The 27,140-nt window shown below is 34.1% G+C and overlaps 1 protein-coding gene, 2 long non-coding RNA genes and 1 pseudogene across 3 annotated transcripts; 2 read left to right on the top strand and 2 right to left on the bottom strand.

Annotated features, from left to right (window-relative positions):
* Window positions 1-24: 24 nt before the first annotated feature.
* LOC114755193 (uncharacterized) lies at window positions 25-5,526 on the top strand. Its single transcript, XR_003741283.1, has 3 exons — window positions 25-228; window positions 4,852-4,966; window positions 5,497-5,526. It is a non-coding gene; the product is annotated as an uncharacterized LOC114755193 (long non-coding RNA).
* Window positions 2,461-3,315, bottom strand: LOC114755192 (uncharacterized). Its single transcript, XR_003741282.1, has 2 exons — window positions 3,200-3,315; window positions 2,461-2,882 (listed from the first exon to the last, which is right to left on the bottom strand). It is a non-coding gene; the product is annotated as an uncharacterized LOC114755192 (long non-coding RNA).
* Window positions 5,527-10,691: 5,165 nt separating the features above from the next.
* Window positions 10,692-16,561, bottom strand: LOC114755198 (laccase-15-like; annotated as a pseudogene).
* Window positions 16,560-20,360, top strand: LOC114755197 (laccase-15-like). The gene is made up of 7 exons (XM_028944067.1): window positions 16,560-16,621; window positions 18,091-18,196; window positions 18,334-18,485; window positions 18,581-18,825; window positions 18,928-19,056; window positions 19,170-20,132; window positions 20,230-20,360. Exons 1-7 carry the CDS (start codon window positions 16,560-16,562, stop codon window positions 20,358-20,360), a joined length of 1,788 nt encoding a protein of 595 aa, XP_028799900.1.
* The last annotated feature ends 6,780 nt before the right edge of the window (window positions 20,361-27,140 follow it).

Here is a 27,140-nt window from a genome sequence, read left to right as displayed (position 1 = left end):
TTCTTGGGTTATTCAAATTGACTCAACCCCTGCATAGCAAAGCTTATATCAGGTCTAGTAATTGTTAAATATGACAACTTACCTATTAAGCGCCTATAGGCAGTCGGTTCAGGTAGTAGTGGATCATCTTTCTCATTCTTTGGATTGCCACTCAATCTTGTGCTCCTCTCGATTGGAACACTAAGAGGCTTTGCTGCTGTCAAACCCATGTCAGATAAGATATCCAAGGTATATTTTCGCTGATTAAGAATCAGACCCTGTTTGGACCTTGCTACCGCAATCCCCAAAAAATATCTAAGCTGTCCCAAATCTTTGATCTTAAACTTGTTGTGTAGAAACCTCTTAACCTCATTGATTCTCTCAGGTTTGTTCCCAGTTATTACTAGATCATCTACATAAACTAATATCAAGGTAATTTCAGAATCAGTTTGCTTTATGAAAAGAGAATAATCATACATGCACTGCCTAAAACCTCCTTTTAAAAGAGCTTCAGTGAGCTTGGCATTCCATTGCCTTGATGCTTGTTTGAGACCATATAAGGTTAATTTACATGCCTTATTTGGTTTTGTATTGCCAAATCCTTATGGAATGTTCATGTACACTTCCTCTTTCAAGTCACCTTGAAGAAAGGCATTATGTATATCCATTTGATATATGCCCCAATCATTCATCACTGCAATGTTAAGAATTACTCTAACTGTGACCATTTTAATGACAGGTGAAAATGTTTCAAAATAATCCACCCCTTCTTGCTGACTATACCCTTTTGCAACTAATCTTGCCTTAAATCTATCCACATTGCCATTAGCATTATATTTCACCTTATAGACCCATTTGCAACCTATAGGTCTTTTCCCTTTTGGCAAATCCACTAGTTCCCATGTACCATTATCTTGGAGGGCCTTTATTTCTGCCTTCATTGCATCAACCCATCTCTGGTCTTTAGCTGCCTCTTCATAATTATATGGCTCGACAATACTATCAATATTTGAAAGCACAGATTTATAATTAAGTGACAGATGTGAATAAGAGAGAAAAGATTGCATAGGGTATTTTACCTGTCTTTTACCTTTGAGATCTAAATCTGGCTTATCAACAACGCATGCATAACCTACCAAAGACTTGAAAGAAGTGTCAGCAGTACAAGCATAATCTTGCTTCAGGCGCCGCGGTGCCTGAGTCACAATCCATTCTGTAATAGGCACCGCGGCGCCTGAAGCAATCCGCCGCGGCGCTTGGGCCCCTCGCAGCTGTGCGTTTTACTTCCTAACTTAAAAATTAGGGCTTATAGAGTGAGAGACGGGGTTTTCTGGGTGAGTTCGACTTTTGGAGCAATTTTGGAGGCTAGCTCTACTAGGGTTTGGAGTTTTGGAGGCTTGGAACTTTTGGGCTTGAAGCTAGAAGAGATTCAAAGCTTGTATCTTAAATTTTCCGGGTTTCCTTCTTCTTCCCTTCTTGTTTCTGCTATGACTACTAGATATTCCTATAGTTGTAGTTCTTTACTTGCCATGTATAGCTAAATCCGTTTTTCTAGGGTTATTTGATCTATTGTATGGATTGAGACTTGGGTTTTACTATCTCTTTAGTGTTAATGATAATATTCAGTTGTTTTTACTTTGAGCTTAATGCTTCCTTTTGTCTGGCCATCATTTGGATTGATTGGTTGATTAGTTTAACTTGAGAAAGTTAGACTAATTCGTGAACTTAGGTAAACCATGCTAGTCCAGAAATTTATTTGAGTGAATAGATGGTTTGTCGATTGATCAGAGATGTATTTGTTTGACCTAGCATAGACTAAATGGGTTTTGGTTTTTAAAGAGCAACCTTTTCAAACAAATGCAAGAGATTGCTGTGTTTTAATGGTGTTTGCAACATTTGGTTTTGACTTGAGAAAGCTTAATCAATTCTATAAACCCAAGCTAACTGAATTTATTGTAAAACACTATTTGAGAAGTAATTAATCCAGTTTCATGAAGTACTTTAGTGAAGAATAACCCTAGTCTATTAATTGTTTCAAGGTCGATTTGATTTTATACTGCTTTAAACCATTGTTTTCTTAACTTTCATTTTACAACAACAACAATTATTTCACTTAACCTAATCAAATACACAATTATGGTTTTTCAACTCATCTAGCCTTAGTCTCTGAGGGAACAATACTTTTTATATTACTTGCGACCCATCCACTTGCGGTCAAGTTATTTGGTGAACACTTCCCCCCAGAATTTTAAAGGTGTAGCATATTGAAAGCACAAACTCCTAGCCATATTTAAAAGATGCCTATGCTTACGTTCTACTGCCCCATTTTGTTGAGGTGTACAAGGACAAGTAGTCTCATGAATAATCCCTTTACTAGTTAAATGTAATTTTAATTCAGAATTAAGAAACTCCAGGCCATTGTCAGTACGTATTCGTCTCACAATAGTAGAAAATTGAGTATCAACGTAGGCAATGAAACTCTTCAAGTGAAAAACAGATTCATTTTTATTAAGCATGAGAAATGTCCAAGTACATCTGGAAAAATCATCAACAATTGTAAGAAAATACCGATGTCCCTTATAAGTCGGTTCTCTATAAGGCCCCCAGACATCCACATATATCAAATCAAAGCAACGAGAAGTTTTAGACTCACTAGATGAAAATGGCAGTCGAGGTTGTTTGGCTTGAGCACAGATGACACATTTATCATTGATGATTATAGGAACTTCTTTTCTTACCATATCTAAATGTCTAAGTTTATCTATGGGGGCATGTCCTAATCTAAGGTGCCAAAGGTTTTGAGTGGTGATATTCATGACTGTATCGGTTTGTGGGATTCTTTCAATGATATAGAGTCCACTAAGGAGCCTACCAATCTTCCTTGTCTTTCCAAGAGAGATTTCCTTCAAGGTACAATAATTAGAGTAAAAGGAGACTACAAAATCTTGATTGGCAGTTAACTTGGAAACAGAAACTAAATTGTAACAACAACCAGGGGCATAATAGACGTCCTGTAAAATGATATGATCTAATAATTTTATAGTCCCTACATGGGTGATAAGCATTTTACTACCATTAGGAACCATAATGAGCCTAACTGGTCCTTCATATTTTTCCACAGTGTCAAACATATCTATACTATTTACTAAATGACATGTAGCACCTGAATCTAAAATCCAATATGAATCACAAAAAGATCTAGGAAGGACAAGAACAGCACCTGAAATGGTTTCCTCAATGTGATCGGTTGTAATTACAGCAATGTCTCCTTTCTCCCTTTGGAGAAGCTTGAGGATTTGATCATATTGCTGCTGAGTGATAGGCGTTTGAGCAGGGGATAAGGAAGTATTTGATGTGTGATTAGCAGTGGAAGCTTGAGCTTGTCTGTTACGAAAATTTGGAGGAAAACCCACAATGTGATAGCAGTTTTCTCACTTATGTCCCTTACGATGGTAGTGGGAGCATTCCTCTTGTGATCTGCCTCGCCCTCTTCCGCGTCCTTGACGTCCTCCCCTTGTAGCCATAGTAGCACCCTCGGTTGGATGACTTGGAGGTGGATAGGAAATTAGTTGTTGGGACTCATCTTGGCAGATTAAAGAGTACGCCTGATTAACAATTGGGAGAGGTGACTGCAAAAGTATTTGAGTCTTCACTTGATGGTAGTTGTCATTTAGCCCAGATAGAAATTGTAATAGCCTTTGTTGCTATACCAATTTAGCATACTCTTGTGTACTTGGGCACTGACAAGTTGGAATTGGTGCAAGGGAATCATATTCGTCCCATAAGTCCCGAAGCTTGGTATAATATTCAGCAACAGTCATCGTACCTTGCCTCAATGAAGTAATTGCCTTATGAATGGTAAATATTCTGACTCCATCGGCCTTGTGAAACCTTTCTTTCAGGTCCAGCCACACTGAACGGGCATTGGAGGAGAAGACAATTCCAGTGGCAAGTTGTTTATCAACAGAGTAAACAAGCCAAGAAAGTACAATCGCGTTACAGGGATCCCATAATCCCCGAAGACTCTCCTCTTGTTTCTCCCGAAGGCAACTTCCATCAATAAATCCCAATTTGTTTCTGGCAAAGAGAGCTAGGTGCATGGATCGACTCCACACGGCGTAATTTTCAGACCCACACAATACTTGTGAAACCAGCGTCACAGCCTGAGTATCAGATGGATGGAGATACAAGGGATGACTAAAATCGATGGTTGAGGGAGAGAGAGGGACGGTTTCATTGTCTTTTCCCATGGAATTGCAAATCTTGACAGGACAGAGGTAGAGAACTGCGAAAGAAAGCTGGAGGAAATTTCGACCAAACACTTACAGGAAAAAAATAACCGAATCTTGAGGCGTTCTTGTGAGGATGTCTACGGGAAAGTAACAGCGATGACGGAATGAAGAAAGAATGACGGTGCAGAACTCCTTTCTCAGCCGTGAGTCGCAGTTCTGGTAGGGTTCATGTACAGAACGCTTCATTTGGACTTGCAGAAGCTATTCTTCAGTTTCTCAGAAGAACGACACCATTCTTTGACTGAGTTCTTCCCTGTCTGTGCGCAGGTAGCAGGATTGGGCTTATGTTGGTGTGGCCCAGACGACCTTGCTCTAGATACCATATGAACTCATGGTATTGACTGAATAATACAAAACTATTATTGAAGGAAAGGCCCAGAGGACCAGTACATTGTGTTTGTAGAGAGTGACAGCACCTCTACTTGTGCAGACTTTCTGGACCGAGGCCCAATACAAGAAAGGATGAGTCTTATACAACAGAATAACTAACCCAAATATTAAACAGAATAATAAATCTTCTTAACAACTATACCTAAGAAAAATCAATTTATTGTGTTAGTATTTGCTTTCTTTTGTGTAGATAATCATCAAACCAGAGAAAGTTTATGACAACAATGAAGACAAAGAGGATGGATGTATCATCGAATCTTATAGCATGTTGATTTTTGCCTATCAGATCAACGATATACCAAAAGGTATATTAATAAATTTATGAGTATTTTGGCTGACATGCTTTAGCAAGAAACTTGGGCATTTCCTCCTATTTGGTTCTTTAATAAAAGTATCAACAAACGGATATTTTTCTGTTTTTACATCTAAATACCATAACTATTTCTTCATTTGTTCAACTTTAGTTCTTATCCTTTCAGTTGGTTCATTTGTAAATTTAATATGATTATTTCATTGGCCATGACACCAAATAAAAGTAGACATTATTGCAACAGTGTCTGGATTAAAAATAACGGTAAAAGACTATGGATTTAGCACAAATATTTTGAATCGAAAGCTTAATTTGTAGATACCTAGAGGAAGTTTGTCAAGCTACTATCCCATTTCAGTAATCATCTCAACATAGTTAGTACCCAATTTATACATTTTCTAAAATAAATATTTTAAGAGTTTTTAGGAGAATTAAACTGATTTACAAGAAACAGGTTAGGTGGAAATTTTGGAAAGCAATGAAGCTATGAAATCTCTGAATTGAATTTACTTTTTTTTTTTACAGCAAAAGAGTTTTTCTAGTGGGTGATTCACCTTTACAAAGTAGTCATGGAGTTGGAATCGCACAACGGAGGTTTCACTTTGAGGTTCCCTAATTAGGGATCTCTAACTAGAAGAAAATATGACAATGTGTGGGATAAAAGATGACACATAGACATGTGTGCGCTTAGAGAAGGTGGTTGAAGAGCTGAGGACAATAACGGAGGAAGTACAAATCAGGAATAGGATGTTTGCCAATCAAATCAACGATAGACCGAATGCACATATACTGGTAAGTATACTTTTTAATTGTACATTCATTTTGATTTATTTTTGCACTTACATTGTAAAATAAACCCATACATTCTCTAAATTAATTAAACTTAAATAGTTGGTAATTCAATTTGAGCTACAAATTATATATTATATTAAGGAGCGGAGGTACCATATAATACTTTTGAAATTATGTTGGTGCAGTTTATAGATAGATCACCAGTGATATTTAACACTCATCATACAATTTTTTTGCATCTCCAACTTTGGACTTTATCCTTTCAATCAATTCTTCACGTGTTAGCCCAAATAATAAAAAAAAAAGTGCTTCATTTGTTAATTGATCATGGTTATTTAATTCTTCCCGTGTATAAGATAACTTTTGAATATCGCATCTTAGCTTATAGCAAGTGCGTACGACAGAATATTTTTTATTAAAATGTTAGACACACTTATAAAGGCTAGATGCGCGTGATTAAAGGTCAATCAAAAGCAAAGATTTTGATGTGCATCCGTGAGGTTAAGAATTCAAACCATAGTTTTAGCATAAACCAGAACATTCCGTCACTAATCACTGGTGAAATTTTTTCTTAACTAAACTAATTAGTAATAAAAATTTCATCCCTAATTTGTTGTTTGCTCATGATGAAATGGTTTCGTAGGGATAGTTTCAAAGTACAGTGAATGCTTTTTTGTCCTTAAGTATGTACGCTGACTTGTTGAGATATAGAAGTAAAACAACGCAACGAGACAGCATTATAATAAGAAATGTGAAAAGATATTTATTGTTCATATATGTTTTCTTTTATATGTTACAATTTTTGAAATAATTCAGGTCCTTCTATAGGCTATAGAGATGTTTGAACATCCGATATATATTTTTTAATTTTTATCCCAATTAATACCATGTCTTTCTCTTTGTCTCTTTTTATAATTATTCTCTTTCATCTCTTTTCCAGTTTTCATACTCATTTTATCTCACTCACCCTCTCCATAAATAAAGTTATTTTTCAAAAAATAAGTTATATTTTTTTTACGTATTTATTGTCTTTAACCAATTTTAACTAACATTTTTATTTATATAATTTGATTATTTGTATCTTATAAAAAGAAATCGACGGAATGCATAAGAGAATGAAAATCAATATAAACATTAGAAACCTAAAGATCTAAATTTATTTAAAAATTTTGTCAAACATTTAAAAGGGTTTCTTGACTGTTAGCAAAAAGAAAAAATAGAAGGGTTTCTTGACTGTATGTCATACCATAATTACTCAATTCCTTGTACATTGGCATCCATTAATTCACACTCATCATAAAGAAAGGAAAATTAGATACATAGTATGTAATAAGATACATTGTATAAATGAAAATTTAAATCAGGTACTCTTCTCTAATTAAAAATTATCCTCAATGAGCAAAACATTCCATAGAAAAATCAAGAGAACTTTTCTTTTTAGTGTTATACTTTAACCTCTATAACTATTTTAAACCTTTTTAAATCCTCTCTAGCCCTAGCCGCCTCATCCCTCTTCCTCCTCTCTTAACCCTAAAAACTACTCTCTCTATCTCTCTCACACACCGCACCCTCACAATTGTTGTAGGGTTTGATTTACAAGTCATTGACAAGATATTTTAGAGAGAAGAGAGTACTGAATTAATTGTCTATGTTACAAACGATCGAGTCTTGCTCCTTTCTCTCCTTTAGTGAGAGCAATTGTTCCTTTGCTTGGGTTTGTGGCTGAGGGGTTTCAAGGATTGTGTGTGTGTGTGTGTGGATGGTGATGTCGGTGGAGGATCCGTATAGACTAATTAGAATTATGATGAAGGTACTTTTAAATCAAAATCATCAACTATTTCAATTTTATTTAGATCTCGCATGAAATGCTCTGTGGTTGATGAACTGGAAGGTAGTGGTTAAGTCTCTATGGTGGTGATGGCTAGGATCTAGAAGCTTCCTTGTTCATATTATGGCAGTGTCATTTCAATCCCTTTTCCTTAATTTTTTTGTGTGTGGTTCTATTTGGTTTTTGGCATCCTTTTCTTGTTTTTGATAATTTTAGGTATGGTTTTTGTCTAGTTTGGATCTAAGTCTTTGTATTTGTTGTATGTTTTCTCTTGTTTTTCTATTTGGTTTGGATTAAAAAAATCAATTTATCGTGTTGTTATTTGCTTTCTTTTGTGTAGTTAACTATCAAGTCAAACAAAGCTTATGACAATGATGAAGAGGCAAAGGGTAGAAGTATCATTGAATATTATTGCGTGTTGAATTTTGCCTATCAGATCAACGATACACCAAAGGTATGTTGATAAATGACTATATTGGCTGATATATGCTTTAGCAAGAAACTTAGGTATTTTTCCCTATCTGATTCTCTAATAAAAGTAGCAACAAATGGATTTTTTTTTGTTTTTACATCTAAATACTATAGCTATTTCTTCATCTGTTCAATTTTGGTTCTTATCCTTTCAGTTATTTCATTTGTTAATCAAATATGGTGATTTCATTGGCCATGAGATCAATGAAATAATGTTGTCATTATTGCTACAGTGGTTGATAATAATGGTAAAAATTATTGATTTAGCGTAAATATATATTTTGAATGGAAAGCTTAATTTGTGGATATCTAGAGGAATTTTGTCAAGCTGCTATCCTATTTCAGTAATCATGCGAACATAATTGGTACCCAATTTATACATTTTCTAAGATAAATTGGGTTTTTTTTTTTAAAAAAAGAGTTGTGGAGGGAATTAATCTAATTTACAAGAAACAGGTTTGGCGGAAACTTTGGTAAGCAGCGAAACTATGAAATCTCTTAATTGAATTTGCTTCTCTCTTTTTTCTTTTGTTTTTTTTACAGAAAAAGAGTTCGTCTAGTGAGTGATTCAGCTTTACAAAGCAGTCATGGAGCTGGAATCACATAAGGCTATACTTCAGGGTTCCCTTAAGAGGGATCCCTGACTAGAAGAAAAGATGACAAGGCGTGGGAGAAAAGACGATAAATAGGGACATATACGCTTAGAAAAGGTTGCTGGAGAGCTGGGGACAACAACGAAGCAAGTACAAATTAGGGATGGGATGCTTCTTGATCAAATCAACGATATACCAAAAGCATGCATACTGATAAGTATACTCTTTAAATGTACATTCATTTGATATACTTTTTACTTGCATTGTAACACAAACCCATGCATCCTCTAAATTGATTAAACTTGAGTAGTTTGTAATTCAATTTGAACCACAAACTAGATCTTATATATATTAAGAACCGGATAACTATACTGTTGGTGTAGTTTGTAGATAGATCACCGGTGATATTTAACACTGATCATACAATATGTTGTGCATGTCCAACTTTGAACTTCATCCTTTCAATCAATTCTTCACTTGCTAGCCGAAATAAAAAAGTCTTCATTTGTTATTTGATTATGGTTACTTAAAATTATGTTCAAACGGAGGCCATGAGATTAGATTGAATAATAATGTAGCTAGTTATTGCGGCAGTAGTGATTTATTAACCATAAAGAATGGTTAAAACTAACGATTTAGTTTTATTTTGAATTGAAATATCAATGGACATCTCTCCGAAATCCTAAAGCTACTAAACTACTTCAATAATATAGTATGTTTAGTACGAGCAAAATGGGGAGGAGAAAAAATTTCAATGAATTCAATTTGAAAAATTAAAAAAAATGGGGTAATAAAATTTTAATAAAAAGAAGATGTAAGCTAAAATGGGTGGAAAAATTAATTACAAGCTTTTAATATCTTTTCTTTAATTTTTTAAATCGAACACTTTGAAATTAAGAGCACATTCCATGCTCATCACCATGATTAGCATGAAGTGCTTATCTTAATTTGGATCATTCAGATCAATTTTGAATGGTGCATATTGAATATAAATTTTTCATACATTTTAATTAATTTTTTTATTTTAATAGATACATAATTCAAAATAAAGATAGTCGTATGGCTAACATTTTCAAAAAACAAATTATTATTCAAAAAATTGTATACTAAAAATTTTAAATGTGAACCATTCACATTAAATTCTGAATAGTCTAGATACAATTATAATAATAAGCACATAGTATTCATCGTTGTAATAAGCATTGAATGAGGATCCATTAAAATTTTCCTATTTCCTTTCCATTTCCCTCATACTAAATAGACTTATATGTTACTCCAACAATTAGTGCATAATTTGTAATTTCCCGCTGAAATATGGTGGGCTTTATATTGATGCGTAGATTATAAAAACATAACAAATGGACAATGACTCATTGTGTGAATTAAACAACCAATATATTCTTCAATCTACTGAATTTAACATTCCTCCAAAATAACAAATGAACAATGCGTCATTATGACAGTAATATATGGTGGAACTACGTGTCACCTGTCAAAAATAATACAAAATTTTAAGGTTGAATTAACTTGTTTCATCAGAATGATAGAAAGAATTAAAGTAAGTTGTTGGTTACAAATTAATGCACTTATGATGATCACATGTTACAGCTTTAGTTTTTTTTGGGTGAATTACAAGTTACATATGGCCTCTATCTCATCAACTGCTAGCTTTTTAAGGAATAGTACTGAAATTCATTAAAAAAAAAAAAGACTAGCTGTTATTTAAATAGGATGACTAACGGAGGAGAAAATTTTGCAGTATGGTAAAAAAATCATTAATTTATTGACCTTCATTCCACTGACAAATTCAACATAACAATATCGAACAATGACTTTATTTGAAAGCAATATTCTTACAAACGGAACGAAACATGACTCTACGAATTTCACGCACTCATTAATACATTTCTGCTGTCAAACTACCCTTGATCTCGAGGAACAAATTGAATTAATCAATGAATAACGAATAAAAGGAAATACAAGAATTAATGTGTTAGACAAATTTCTTCCATGGACTTTTTCCGTTAAAATTAAAATCAACACTTGGGCATGTCGGTTGGTGGTGGTAGCATGTGTTGGTCCGGATTGTTACCATTCTTCACAATAAAAGTCATGGCCATTCCCCATGTCACGTGACGCTCCAAATGACAATGCATGAACCAAACACCTACATATCCAACCCAAATAGGATTAGTCTATAAGATCTATAACATATATTAATCTTTAAGATTTGAAATATTGCTTGTGAGGGAGTAAATGTAAAATATATACCTGGATTGTCAGCAGTGAATCTTATGGCGACCCAACCATTTTTGGGTACGGTCACAGTGTTTTGATAGGGAGGATCAACAAGGTTGTAATTCAAAGGATCCTTTTGCTCGTCAAAGTTTCCGAATCCCCAGCCTACGACATAGAAACTATATCCATGCAAGTGAATAGGATGTTCTGTTCCAGTAAGCACATTAGTTCCCTGAAGAACAAGCTCCACCGTGGATCCGTACTCAAGCACCTTCACCTCTGTGCCCACTGATGGAGTCAACAAGAACTGAGGCAAATCATTTCCTGTAAAATCAAAGTTCAATGGCGGCATATCTGGGAAGTTGTCTCCATAAACACCACTAACGTTGTTATAATAAGCCTGCAAGATGTTAGCCCCAGGGGGCAATTGGAAGCTTATATTGTTCATACTAGCAGCAAGACGATCACCACTTGGGCCAGCACATTTTGAACCATTCTGACACGGTAATGTGTTCACAGACACTGTGTAGAAAAGCTTGGTGCTTACTTCTAATGGCACGTCAATGGGGTGGTTCTTGTCTGCTAAGCTTTTGAATTGGCTCAGTTGCGCGGTGGTTGCGATGGTGTCGTTTGAGTTTGGAAGCAAAGGCATGGAAGGGACTGTTGAAGTTGGCATATTGTGTCTGGTTCGTTTGTATTGAAGGATGGCAGTGGTGTTTGAAGGGCTAAAAAGGACATTAGGAGAACTGGAATATGCTTTGGCAGCCATGTAATAGCGATCTATTGGTTGGTTTGCTTCTAATAGAACATCCATAGTCTGACCAGGTGAGATTGTGATGTAATCTACTTTCACAGGCTTTATGTAGCTTCCATCTGTTCCCACCACTGTCAGTTTATGATTGGCAATTCCAAAGAAGAGAACTTGTTCCAGTGCTGCATTGATCACTCGAAGCAGATAGGTCTTGCCATGTCGAACATTCAGCTTGAAAGTTTCTGCCATGATTACAAATACCCAGATTATATTACTAACTTTGAGTTTCACAAGAGAACCAACATATGGATAGTTGTTCAAAAAAGCATATTTTTGTATGTATAATTACCCGAACCGGAGCATGCATAAGTATCACCAGGTTGGCCATTAATGGTGAAAGCGTCAGACACCACGGGGTCACCTCCGCTTGCACGAAAGTCATTGTAAACCTGGACGATATCTTGTTTCCACCATTCTCCTGCATTTATACAATTCACAAGTTAAGCTATGGTCTTTGAAAGTTTATATTTGTTAGAACACCGACAAGCCCAATTACATCTATCACCAAAGAGCAGCCCAAGACGTACACTCCTGAAGCCCAAACACAGCAACACTCGTGAAAATTGAAATTGTAACTCACAGCACATGTTTGTGTACAGCTGGCCCTAGGAATATTCTAGAATAGTTATCCGTATATATACCCCTTATAGTGGCGCTGTTCAAAACATGGAAAATGATACAAAGTCATTTCTGAATTATGTCTCTCTCTTTCTTTGTTACCGTTGTGTCTTTTATCTCTCATTATCCTTCTTTCGCTAAAAATATTAAAAACTTGAGTTCTCAAATAATATATAATTATGAGATTCGATACCTAATATAATGGGAACTTCAGCATGTGGCTTTGGAAATGGGTAGTTAGTTCCAGGCTTGGGTTTGATGACAATAGCGCCGTGAACTGTGGCTCGAGAATAGTCACTGTGAGCATGCCACCACAGAGTGCCTTCCTCCTCAGAAAATATGACCTTTTGGCTAAACTTGTGACCTGGTTTTATGGGACACTGAGTGATAAATTCAGGACCATCCGACCATGGATATCTCGGCTGGTTCACTCCATGCCTGCCAATCAATAATTTCGAACCTTTAATAAATTAAATATCTCTTAGAGATGCAGAAAATGAACGTTTGAATTTGGTTCGTTTGAATTTGATAAACGTACCAGTGGATAGTGATGCTCTCGTTGGCTCGGTTATAGACATCAACAATGATGGTTTCACCTTTGGTCACGTACAACGTTGGTCCTGGAAACTGCCCATTCACTGTCAATATGCTTTTGGTGCTGCAAAGTCTTGTGTATGGAGTGTCTTTGACCTGCACACATTAAACACAAGCGTCAAGATGCAAGTTACCAGGTATATTTTTGATATATAATCTCATCTCAGAGAGTAATTACGTGGATGTATAGTTAAACTGAATCATCATCTTCATATGAGAACGTACCTCAAAAGTACAATGTCTTACTGCACAGGAACCTAGGAGGTTGTTGAGCAACAAAACTCCTAATATCTGTAAGACCAATATTACTGATATTTTCATGACAATGTCTCTGAACCAAAGAAAGGCTGAAGAAAGAGTTGAACTCCTCGGATTAGTAAAGTTGCTGTTTGTTTCTTCAAGAAAGGCTTGCCCTCTCTCTGCTAACTGATATTGCTGCGCTTGTTTGGTAATTGAGAAAAAGCTTTGATATATATTGTTTCCGTGTGATTGATGATGTTTGAAGTGAACATGCAGGTATATATATAGTGTTGGGAGAGGCTATGACATGCACATGATTACGCGTAAGAATACTTTTCAGTTTGTGTGGCTTGTGCTTTTGGGCTTTAATTTGTCCAAGTCTCTCTATCACCAGGTCTTTCCTTTTACTCAGTGTTCATGCAAAATAATTATGGATGACGAAACAAAGTTGAACAAGTATACGCAGTTTGGAAGTTTCTTTCTGCAAGAACAAGTTCATGCATATGGTTTCCAATAAAATATTGAAAGGTCAATTTCTTTGATTTGAACTTCTTTAATAAAATCCAATCATTTCCCGGCCTGTCCAGTTTATAATATATATATATATATATAGAGAGAGAGAGAGAGAGAGAGAGAGAGCCGTTTTGATATAAAGGAACAAGTTTGTGCTTTGTTTTCGATTATAAAATCCTGGTCAATTCTTTGAATGTTTCCTCATTTGTAGCTTGATGGAAAAAGCCAGCTAATTTTTTTTTTTTTTTTTACAAGCACCAGACGTATAACAGAGAAGAATCAGCTTCTAAGAATACATACACAAATATATGATAAGTGATGAAAAATCCCAAACCCTCTAATATAAAAGGTCAAAGGCTAAACAATACAACGCAATAAATACACTGAAGCCATTTGAATAATAATATACGGTCAACTAATTTCAAAAACACTGCCAGATTATTAGTTTCATTAAAATTAAAAAAAAAAACTTGCTGTGGTATCAAATAGTTTGTTATATAGATTCTAGCTTAATTAACTTAAAGTGGAATTGCGACATATGTGGAAGCTTCTTTACTTAAGAACAAGTTCGTGGTTTTTCAAATATGCAAAGGTGGTCAATTCTTGAATGTTTCTTCATTTGTGGGCTAACAAATATAAGTAATAAATGATGAAAATCCAAAACCCCACGGACATAACAAGTCAAAGAATGGCTAAATAAATTCACCAGAAACGATTTGAATATTATTGTGATACAGTCGACTAATTAAAAAACAATTTATTATTAACATTCATAATTGTTCATCCTTCAAAGATGGCATCTAACAAGATTCTTTTCAATCATTCATCAACTTATGTCCCAAAATTTGAACATCCAATTAAGTTAGAATAGAGGTTCGCTAGTTAAATATAATAATTAACATGCATAATACTATTTCTGTCATTAATATAAGAGCTAGTTTAATATTTAATTTGATTTTAAATGTAAGACCTTAATTCACTTTGCCTCTCATATTTATCTATTTTTTTTCAAAATAATCTTTGTAGTAGTTGTACATGTTAAATATTTCATCAAATAATAATTCTAGCTAATACATATAATTAGCAACGGTATTTTAGAAAAGACAACACCTATTTATTACAAATAACTAACTTAACTAATTTTCTTAATCTGCTTAAATTAGTCAACTAATTCTTGTATTAAGGACAAGAGGTAATAGTTGATCTTCATAGCTTTAATCAAGTGTATTATCTATATATTGATTACCAAAGGCATGCGTCGCCTGTCACCTATTATTTTTGCCTTAATTTCACTTAATTTTTAATAAGGTTTAAATAATTTTTTATTGAATAACCTGTGTCCTTACCGTCTCTTCAGTTGTATCTATTCATATGTATGCTCACAATTTGTTAATTAGGACCTGCGTAGATGGTGACGTGTCAGTCGGCACAATATATAAAGTAAAAATATAGGCTTTTTAAAAATAAAACGATGAAATAAAATTTATTTATTATCAGCATAAAAATAAATTATTATACTCATAATGGTCTCCTTGTATCTATATATCATATGTAATTTGGTTGATTTCGATTTTTTTAGATCTGGGTGGCAAAATTATTGGAGTTTCATGCATATGTGAGAGCCGCATTGATATCTTTCCTCTTACAAATTAACAAATTATGAGTCTGGCGCTCTGGGCCAATGCTTAGAATAAGAAAACTATGAGAACCCAGTTAAAATGAAAAACTATAAGAAATTAATTAAAAATGAGGTAAAATTATAGGGAATTGGTGATTAATTTTTACCAATATAAAATTTATTACAAGAATCAAGCTACTCATAAACCTCGAATGGTGACACACTTACATAAGTGGCCTGAAGACAACTTATATTAAATATGTTCATAAGAAAAATCAATTCATAATTTTTTAGTGAAGCCAATAATAAATTAAAAATTAACACAACTGTTAGCTTCAGAATAGAAAAGGAACATTTTAGTTTTAGACAAGGACATTTTCAAAATGAAAATGAAAGGAGTGTGGGTAGTTTTGATGAGAGGCTTTTGACGTCAGCATGATTACGCGTAAGAATATAGAATATTCAATCTTGTGTTGCTACTGTTTTGGGGGATTTTAATTCATCATGAGCATGATCTTTGAAATTTGTGCGCCTACGTCCTTATCAAAATATTCTCTTTGACAAAAGTTAGAGCTGTTATATCAAACAACACGTTGCTCGCCATAGGTTCTAGTATTTGAAGGGTTAGATCAAATTTGGTTTACTTCAATAAATTTTTTCTCTCAAATTTATAAATTTTTTCTAAAATATCCTTATTAATTATAAGGGATTTCTTCGAATAAGGGGTCATTTTAAAACAAATGATTAAATAGGATAATTCAAAAAAACCAACATATATTTATTATAAATAACTAATTTAATTAATTTTTTTAATATTCCTAAATTAATTATATATCTTTTATGTATTAAGGACTAGAGGTAGTATTTTTTTTATGGACAAAAGAAATAATGTGTTATTTTAAAATAAAAATGAAAGCAGTAGTTTTTTTTTCCCTGAATATTAAATGATGATTTTTTATAACAATCATGATTGTTTTAAAAATTAAACCTATTAGTATTTGAAAATGTTTTAGTAACACTTAAAATCTCCACATCATCATTTTTGTTAATAATTTTATAGTTCTTTTAAAGTTAAGTGATTAAATTAAAATCTTATATATAATTAAAGAATTAAACATATCCTTTACTTTAAAAAACGTGTGGGGCTCAAATTTATGACATACTGGTCGCAGCCTACATCTGAATGCACCAGCCGCGGCAGCCAACGGCCGACCGAGAAATTGTATAAGAAAGTCACTAATCAGCGATGGAACTAATACAGCTTGGAGGCTCATGAGTCTTTGGCTCAATAGCAAGATTATATTACATATTCTTCTTGCTTCCAATGGCATTTTGTAATTTCGAATCTTCGTATGGGAACAAGTTCATGATTTCAAATATGAAAAGGTGGTCAATTCTTTTGCATGTTTCATCATTTATGGGCCGGTGGGAAGACAGCTATGAAACATAAAACAGTTCTTTTTAAAAAACATATCATCTCCGGTTTTAAGCGTTGGAGCTAGTAACTAATTTTGCAAATATTTAAAAAAATTAGTTAAGTTATTTTATTTGTAATAAATTTATGTTGGTCTTCTAGATTATTTCTTTGGAATCATCTGCATTTGAAATCACTTTCCTAAAGGAAAACATCCCCCCATAAGTGTAACTTTTTTTTGTCAACCCAAAATATGCAATTAATAGAGGGAGATTAGGAAAAAAAGTTATAAACTTAGGGGACAAACACATTCTATTATTGTTATAAAAAAAACATATTCTATCATGGAATACTTTTTTGGTTCTATCTATAGAACACTTCTAATATATTTCATACAGATTAAGAAAAACTTTAAATTGTATTAATTGTTATTTAAAATATAACAAATTTTCCACTTTATTACTATTTAACATATACACATTTTAAAAAAATAACTATCTATACTATAATAAATAAATGATAAAATAGTATATATACTAAGAATTTAATGGAAATTTATAAATAAGACAAAAAACCTTTCTTTCTCAGTCTCATACATAGGATAGGTACGTCAGAATTTCCATGATGATGATGCATGGGAGTAGTTAATAGTAAGGGGGGGGGGATATTTAACTTTGTGAATGATTGAAAGGAATCTTGGTAGCCAACGTTGAACCAACGTGGGTCAATGAAATCAATAAACTGGTGTTTTTTGAAAATTACTTATTTGACCCTATGGTAGCTTTCGTGTATTTATTTAGGCTTTGACTTTCTACATTTGTGGGTTTTGGATTTTCATCATTTATTAAAGACACTGAGAAATAATGAAGAGTTGACCTTTCAATATTTTATTGCAAAACCATGCATGAACTTGTTCTTATCCAAAGAAACTTCCAAACTACGCATATGTACTTGTTCAACTTTGTTTCGTTATCCGTGAGTGTATTGCAATTTCCACACCAAACTAAGCTAAGACAACAAACTACTACACCTCGTTTTGTGATGACCAAGTAGCTCATTTATGTCAGAAAGAATATTTTGAGAAAGACCTGGCGATAGAGAGACTTGGACAAATTTAAGCTGAAAAGCACAAGCCACACAAATGGAAAAGTATTCTTACGCGTAATTATGTTCATGTCAAAGCCTCTCACAACACTGTATATATATACCTGCATGTTCATTTCAAACATCATCAATCACACAAAAACAATATAATCAGAGCTCTTTCCCAACTACCAAAGAGGCGCAGCAATATTAATCGAGAGAGAGGGGAGCCTTTCTTGAAGAAACAAACAGAAACTTTAGTAATCTGTGGAGATCAACTCTTTCTTCGGGCATTTCTTGGTTCAGAGACGCTGTCATGAAAATCTCAGTAATATTGATCTTGCAGATATTAGGAGTTTTGTTCCTCAATAACGTCCTAGGTTCCTATGCAGTAAGACACTATACCTTCGAGGTACGTTCTCATGAAGATAATAGATAATAATTCAGTTTAACATCAATATTTCCAAGTAATGACTCTCTGAGATGAGATTAAATACAAAATAGCAGTGACGTTAATTGCATCTTGACGCTTGTGTTTAATGTGTGCAGGTCAAAGACACTTCGTACACAAGGCTTTGCAGCACCAAAAACATATTGACAGTGAATGGGCAGTTTCCAGGACCAACGTTGTACGTGACCAAGGGTGAAACCATCATTGTTGATGTCTATAACCGAGCCAACGAGAGTATCACCATCCACTGGTAAACAAACCAAACCCTGGCTTTCTGCATTATCTCTCCAGGCCAGGACATTACTAAACTCGTAAGCTTAACTATTGAAAATTATTGATTTGCAGGCATGGAGTGAACCAGCCAAGATATCCATGGTCGGATGGTCCTGAATTTATCACTCAGTGTCCAATAAAACCAGGTCACAAGTTTAGCCAAAAGGTCATATTTTCTGAGGAGGAAGGCACTCTGTGGTGGCATGCTCACAGTGACTACTCCCGGGCCACAGTTCATGGTGCTATTGTCATCAATCCCAAGCCTGGAACTAACTACCCATTTCCAAAGCCACACGCTGAAGTTCCCATTATATTAGGTATCGAACTCGTGATCATATATTTTTTGAGAACTCCAGTTTTTAATATACACTTTCAAAGACCATAACTTAACTATAAACTTGTAAATTGTATAAATGCAGGAGAATGGTGGAAACAAGACATCGTTCAGGTTTACAATGACTTTCGTACAAGCGGAGGGGACCCCGTGGTGTCTGATGCTTTCACCATTAATGGCCAACCTGGTGATTCTTATCCATGCTCCAATTCTGGTAATTATACATACATATATATTTATATACCAAAATTGTGCTTTTTTGAACAACTATCCATATGTTGATTCTCTTATGAAAAAAAATTGATGTTAGTAATATAATTATGGCAGAAACTTTCGAGCTGAGTGTTCGACATGGCAAGACCTATCTGCTTCGAGTGATCAATGCAGCACTGGAACAAGTTCTCTTCTTTGGAATTGCCAATCATAAACTGACAGTGGTGGGAACAGATGGAAGCTACATAAAGCCTGTGAAAGTAGATTACATCACAATCTCACCTGGTCAGACTATGGATGTTCTATTAGAAGCAAACCAACCAATAGGTCGCTATTACATGGCTGCCAAAGCATATTCCAGTTCTCCTAATGTGCTTTTTAGCCCTTCAAACACCACTGCCATCCTTCAATACAAACGAAGCAGACACAATATGCCAACTTCAACAGTCCCTTCCGTGCCTTTGCTTCCAGACTCAAACGACACCATCGCAACCACCGAGCAACTGAGCCAATTCAAAAGCTTAGCAGACAATAACCACCCCATTGATGTGCCATTAGAAATAAGCAACAAGCTTTTCTACACAGTGTCTGTGAACACCTTACCGTGTAAGAATGGTTCAGCATGTGCTGGTCCAATTAATGGCGATCGTCTTGCTGCCAGTATGAACAATATCAGCTTCCAATTGCCTCCTGGGGCTAACATCTTGCAGGCTTACCATAACAACGTTGGTGGTGTCTATGGGGACAAGTTCCCAGATTTTCCGCCATTGAACTTTGATTTTACAGGAAACGATTTGCCTCAGTTCTTGTTGACTCCGTCAGTGGGCACAGAGGTGAAGGTGCTTGAGTACGGATCCACGGTGGAGCTTGTTCTTCAGGGAACTAATGTGCTTACTGGAACAGAACATCCTATTCACTTGCATGGATATAGTTTCTATGTCGTAGGCTGGGGATTCGGAAACTTTGACGAGCAAAAGGATACTTTGAATTACAACCTTGTTGATCCTCCCTATCAAAACACTGTGACCATACCCAAAAATGGTTGGGTCGCCATAAGATTCACTGCTGACAATCCAGGTATATATTTTACATTTACTCCCGCCCACGAGCAACATAACATTTCAAATCTTAAAGATTAATAGATGTTATACATATTTGGCTTGGATATATGTAGGTGTTTGGTTCATGCATTGTCATTTGGAGCGTCACGTGACATGGGGAATGGCTATGACTTTCATTGTGAAGAATGGTAACAATCCTGACCAACAGATGCTACCACCACCTACCGACATGCCCAAGTGTTGATTTTAATTTTAGTGGACAAAGTCCAAGGAAGAAATTTGTCTAACATATTAATTCTTGTATTTTCCTTTTATTCGTTATTCATTTATTAATTTAATTTGTTCCTTGAGATTAAGGGTAGTTTGACGGCAGAAATGTATCAATATGAAATTTGTTGAGTTTTATTGTTCTCTTTGCAAGTTGCTTTCAAATAAAGTCATTGTTCGATATTGTTATGTTGAATTTGTCAATGGAATGAAGGTCAATAAATTAATGTTTTTTTTTTTTACCATTCTGCAAATTTTCCTCTGTCAGTTATTCTGTTTAAATAACTGCTAGTCTTTTTTTAGTTGATGGATTTCAGAATTGTTTCAAGAAAGAAAAACTAACAGTTGATGAGATAGAGACTATATTTAGCTTGTAATTCACCCAAAAAACTAACGCTGTAACACAGGAAAAAAAGTACAAGTTAATTCAACCTTTAAAAAAAATATTATTTTTCCCACCATTACTCTCGTGGGGTTGCTCCCTTATCACCTTCATGGACATAATATGCATGCCTTTGGAGGAGTAACACAATTTACTCCTATAGGTGCCTTTATTTTAATTCAGTAATAAATTAAAGAATATTCTTCGACCGGGAGGGGTTAAATTAACGAATATTGATCTTGTTTAATTCACATAATGAGGCATTGCTCATTTGTTATGTTTTTTTTTTTATAAGCTTTGCATCAATATAAAACCAAACATATTTGAGGAAAGCATATATGCACCAATCTATATAGTAACTTAGCTTTATTTGGAACAACAGAAATAAAGGATAGGGAAAATTGTTTTTAATAAGTTCGATTTAAAATATTGAAGAAACGATATTAACATTTTTTAATTAATTTTTCTTAACCCTTTATCTCATACATTTTCTTTATTAAAATTTTATAACCTTAATAGTTTTTCAATTTTTCAAATTAACTATTAAAAAATCCCCCCCCCCCATTTTCCTCATACCAAACATACTATCAGGATTATGAAGTAGTAGAGTAGCTTTAGAATTTCGGAGAGATGCCCATTAATTTTTCAATTCAAAATAAAACTAAATCATTTATTTTAACCATTCTTTAATTTTTAGTTAATAAATCACTACCGCCGCAATAAGTAGCCGCATTGTCCTTCGATCTAATCTCATGGCCTTCGTACGAACATAATCTTAAATAGCTATAATCAATTAACAAATGAAGAATTTTTCATTTGGTCTAACATGTGACGAATTTATTGAAAGGATATAAAGTCCAAAGTTGGACATGCAGAATAAATTGTATGATGAGTGTTAAATATCGCTGGTGATTTATCTACAAACTACACCAACATTATTTCAAAAGTATTATACTACCTCTGCTCCTTAATATAAAATTTAGTTTGCAGTTCAAATTGAATTACAAACTATTTAAGAAATGTATGGGTTTGTGTTACAGTGCAAGTAAAAAATATATCAAAATGAATGTACAATAAAAAAGTATACTTATCAGTATATGTACTTTCGGTATATCCTTGATTTGATTGGCAAACATCCTATTCCTGATTCATACTTGCTCCATTGTTATCCCCAGCTCTCCAACAATTTCTCTAAGTGTATATATCTCTATTAGTCATCTTTTCTCCCACACATTGTCATCTGTTCTTCTAGTCAGAGGTCTCCTGATTAGGGAACCTCAAAGTGTAGTCTCCATTATAAGATTCCAGCTCCATCACTGCTTTCTAAAGGTGAATCGCTCACTAGAAGAACTCTTTTGCTGTAAAAAAGTAAATTCAATTCAGAGATTTCGTAGTTTCACTGCTGTACAAAATTTCCAGCTAACCTGTTTCTTGTAAATTAGCTTAACTCCTCGAAAACTCTTAAAATATTTATTTCAGAAAATGTATAAATTGGGTACCAAATATGTTGAGGTGATTACTGAAATGGGATAGCAGATTGACAAAATTCCTCTAGATATCAACGAATTAAGCTTTCCATTCAAAATATTTACGACAAATCAACAGTTTTTACCATTATTTGTAATCAATCACTGTTGCTAAAATATTTTTTTGATGCGCATTTTGTGAAGGGAAATCACAAGTTCAAACACATGCTTATGTGTTTAGGTGTCTGTACATGTTCAAATTGTCAAGATGAAAGAAAAACGACTTCACTACACTAAATAACAGAAGCAAGAAATAAAAATCCAACTCTTTTAATCTATATAAGACAGAAGCAAAGGTGCGCACCTAATTAGGAATCTGTCTTAGGAATATAAAGGCATGCCCAGCAACCAGTTTTTCGAAGTTGACAAATACTCCGTCCAGCGATAAGTGCTACTTTGGTTGCCCAGAAAATTAGTGTTCAGTGAGAGCTCATGGATGCAAAAGAAATTTATCAGCTGAGTATAGTGCCTTTACTTTAATCGTGGAAGCACAGACAATAGTATTGGCTAACGTACAAGAAACAAGAAAACCAAACCAAGAAAAAGAAATTCATTAATCAAAGATTATGGCTTTAAGAGACAATTGATGCTGTTGATTTGTTTTATGAGGCATTCGTCGTTTGTTATATAATAAGCTAAGAATCAAAAGAAATACCAAACTAACTTAGAAAACTACAAAATTTGGCACCAATCACTGTTGAGTGCCTTAGGAATATTAAAGGAGCAGTAGCTTGAGAAACTCCTCCAGTATTATGTTGATTAAGCTTTCCATTCAAAGTACTCATGCTAAATCATTAGTTTACTCCAGGGCACTACAAAAAAAAAAAGACTTTAGACGATGACTTTCTGCTGAAAGTGGACTTTCAGCGACGACAACAAAAGGTCGCCACTGAAAGTATACCTTTGAGCGGAAGGTGATGTAATCATTGGGTTCACTTTCAGCGGCGACCAACGGCAACTATTAGTGTTGCCGCTAAAGGCCTGACTTTCAGCGGTGACATTTTATTGTGGCCACTAAAAGTATACTTTTGAGCAGAAGGTGATGTAATCACTGGGTTCACTTTCAGTGACAACTATTAGTGTCGCCGATAAAGGTCTGACTTTCAGTGGCGACTTTATAATGTCGCCACTGAAAGTGTAATATAATAATATATATTTTATTTTACAATAGTAATAAACAAATTCAATCTGGCTCAACGGCAAGAAGATTGGAACGAAAGAGGTGGTCACAAGTTTGAACCTTGAAGAAGACACATTTAAGGTGAAAATATTTGGACGATAACGTGGTGGGGAGGAGTGATGTGGCAATGACATGGAGGTCACTAGTGATGACGTGGCACCTGGTCGATGATGAGGTGGAGGTGGCTAGTAATGACGTGGCAGCCGGTGGTGATGACGTGGCATTAGTAAAGCCAATTCCTTTTAGGCATCACTTTCAACAGCGACAAAAAAGTCGCCACTGAGCATCCCTTTTGGCGGCAACAAATTGTCATCGCTGAAAATTCTTTTAGCGGAAGTGTCTTTCAGTGGCAACAAATATCGCCGCTAAAACTTCTAAAAGTCGTTGTTGAAAGTGTCTTTTAGTAGTGACCTTTTTAGTTGTCGCTAAAAGTTTTCAGCCACGGCTGCTATGGCAACAACTTTTCAGCAACGACAAGTCGTCATTGAAAACTTTCAATAGCGACAAAAAGTCGCCGCTAAAAGTCAATTTTTTTTTTTATAGTGGGCCTATTTCAATGGCTATATTTTTTATTCTGATTTTGTTAGTTCTGAACAGAAATTTAAATACTCATATTCGATTAACATATGAAGGACTAACCGGACAGATAAAGGCTAGAGTTAAGTAGATGAAGAAGTAGTTATAATGGTGCTTGTGAAAATAGTCTTGAAAGAAGACCCAATATTCAACTACAAAAAATATCTATTTATAGGTATTTTGATTAGAGAACTTGATAATCAATACTTCAAAACAGCATCTACGTTTCATGCTAAAGCATCTTACCAGCCAAAAAAACATATTAAAATACCTCTGGTATGCCATTGATCTCATAAGAAAAGATTAACATGTTGTGATACTTAATGGTACTTTTATTCTCTTGATCATCATTATCATCATGTGCTTTTTCAGACTTTATGGTTAACTGCACAAAAGAAAGAATGCCAACACAATCAATTGATTTTTGTTTAAATCAAATGAAATAGAATATGAAGAGAAGACATAAACCATGCATAAAATTTCAGATCACTCAAACTGGACCAAATCCTATGCCATAGCAAATAACAAATAGGGCACGAAAGAAGTAAAGAAAAAGGGTGAAGTGACACCATCACAAGCTGAATAAGGAAAGTCAAAGATCCTAATATCAGCACCATGGCGACCTTGCCATTTGCTTCAAAAATCAAATCGCCGCCAGTAGCTTGCCAAACAACAAAGCATTTCTTTCCAGATTTAAATAGAATTGCAATAATTGAGGAGTTTGAACAAACATACCTCTATCGAAACTCAAGAAAATCAAATCAGAAAGATTTACCATCGAATCATAAGTATAAGAAATGATGGGTTCTCCACCAACATCACTACCTACACAAAAAGCAACACAAAAACGCACCCTCTTCCTCTTTATGAGTGTGTGCGACGTGAGAAAGAGAGAGAGTAACTTACAGGGTTAAGAGAGGAGGAAGTAGGATGAGGCGGCTACAGCTAGAGAGGATTGAAGAAAGTTTTAAATAGTTAGTTATATATAGAGGTTAAAAGATAAGAATCAAGATCAACAGTTCTCTTGATTTTTCTATGAAATGTTTTGCCCATTAAGGATAATTGTGAATTAGAGAAGAGTACCTAGTTTACAATTTCTTTTATACAATGTATATAATTATATACTATGCATCTAATTTAGGATAATTGTGAATTAGAGAATAGTACCTAATTTAAATTTTCCTTTATACAGTGCATTTAATTATATACTATGCATCTAATTTTCCTTTCCCTATGTTGAGTGTGATGAATGGATGTCAATGGACAAGGAATTGAGTAATTATGGTATGACACACAGTCAAGAAGAAACCCTTTAAATGTTTAACCAAATTTCAAATAAATTTAGATCATTCGGTTTCTAAAGTTTGCATTCATTTTCATTATATGATGTATTTCCTCGACTTCTTTTTATAAGACACAAATAATCAAATTACATAAATAAAAATGTTAGTTAAAATTGGTTGAAGATGATAAATAAGCAAAAATATATATCTTATTTTTTAAAAAAACACCTAAGTATATCTTGTTCACCTATAAAATTTACAAAGATTTACAATTCAAATTCGGCTATTTACAACAAATATTCAGCAATTTGTACCACAAATTCATATATTTGCAACTCAGATAAAGTAAGGGTATTTTTGTCTTCTCAGAAAAAATCTTGGTCAAGGGAGGGCAGTGAAATTTCAAAATTTCTTTACAAGTTGACTGATATTAATTGGCTATTGATATGGTTTATTTAAATTCTCCCAATTCCTCCAATCGAAGCCATTTCATTATAAGTAAATAATAAATTAGAGGTGAAATTTTTATTACTAATTAGTTTAGTAATGAAAAAAATTCATCAGTTCTTAGTGATGGAACATTCTGATTTATTCTTTTTAACTTTAAAATGCCATGTCATTTTCATCGATTGCAAATAACGAGTTGTTATATATGCTTAACTAATTTGAAGAGTAGTGTGTCAAAATGCAAGTGGAAAAAAAAAAAGACACCAAAATCAATGTAGAATCAATATACTTCTTTTTTGGTATATTGTTGATTTGATAAACAAGGATCAAATAGCATATATACATATTTGCTCCATCATTTTCCCCGGCTCTCTCGCTGACATCCTCCATCGCGATAATATATTGTCATCTTTGTCTTACACACTTCGATGTTGATTGCCACAAATCACTGATGTGGCTTTTATCAAAGCACTTGCCCTCACACTAAATCAATGTCAGAGATCCCTAATCGGGGAACCCTGAAGTGTTACTCCTGTTATGTGATTCCAGCTTCATGAATACTTTTACTGTCAAAAGATAATTCCAATTCAAATTTCATGCAGCTTTCCGCCTATCAAATCTTAAATTAGGCTAAAATCTTTAAATGGGACGAAATTATAATAATAAGTAATAATTTGTTGAATCTGATAAATACCTCGGAAACTTTCAAACTTCTATGACGATTTTATCAACCAAATGTAGTGGCAATATTAGATTGCAGCACAACATAACAAATACTCTGTTTTGGCTTGAACTCATGATACAATTCCTTCCTAGCTTTGATCATTTTAAAGGCCTCACTTTTTTTCTGGCGACATAGCAGACATATTTATATTTTAATCAGAAAATCAGAAACTCAAAATGTAAATTCTCAATAGATATAGATCTCTCTCTTTTTTTAGTTTTCAATTCTTTGATTCATATGTTTGTTTGATTTTATTTTATTTGAAGGATATGATTGGTCAAATAAATTACCTTCATTATATGATGTAAAGCACATAAGATTTCAAGCTGGAGATATGCCAAGTAACGACATTTTTGGTTGCCTCTAATGGTAGCTTTATCCTCCTTTTAGCACATGCAAAACAGGCACCATAAAGATAAATAAATTCGAATCATTCATATAAAGACTCTTAAGATTTGAATGCTCTTTAATTCTCTAACTGTATATGAACAAGAATAGTTACTCTTCATTTTTATTTATTTCCTAATATTTTGTCTCCCATCTATTCTTTTTTCATCTAAAACATTCAATGTATAGGCTTAAGTAAAAGAAACATTAAATGTATAATTCTGTTGTGTTAATGAAGCAATCCTATTGGTT

The sequence above is a fragment of the Neltuma alba genome, unplaced genomic scaffold (genome assembly GCF_004799145.2).
Source record: "Neltuma alba isolate B1F8T4 unplaced genomic scaffold, ASM479914v2 tig00010237_pilon, whole genome shotgun sequence".
NCBI lineage: Eukaryota > Viridiplantae > Streptophyta > Magnoliopsida > Fabales > Fabaceae > Neltuma > Neltuma alba.
Note: the sequence above shows the minus strand (reverse complement) of the source record. Positions and strands in the feature narration are given on the sequence as shown.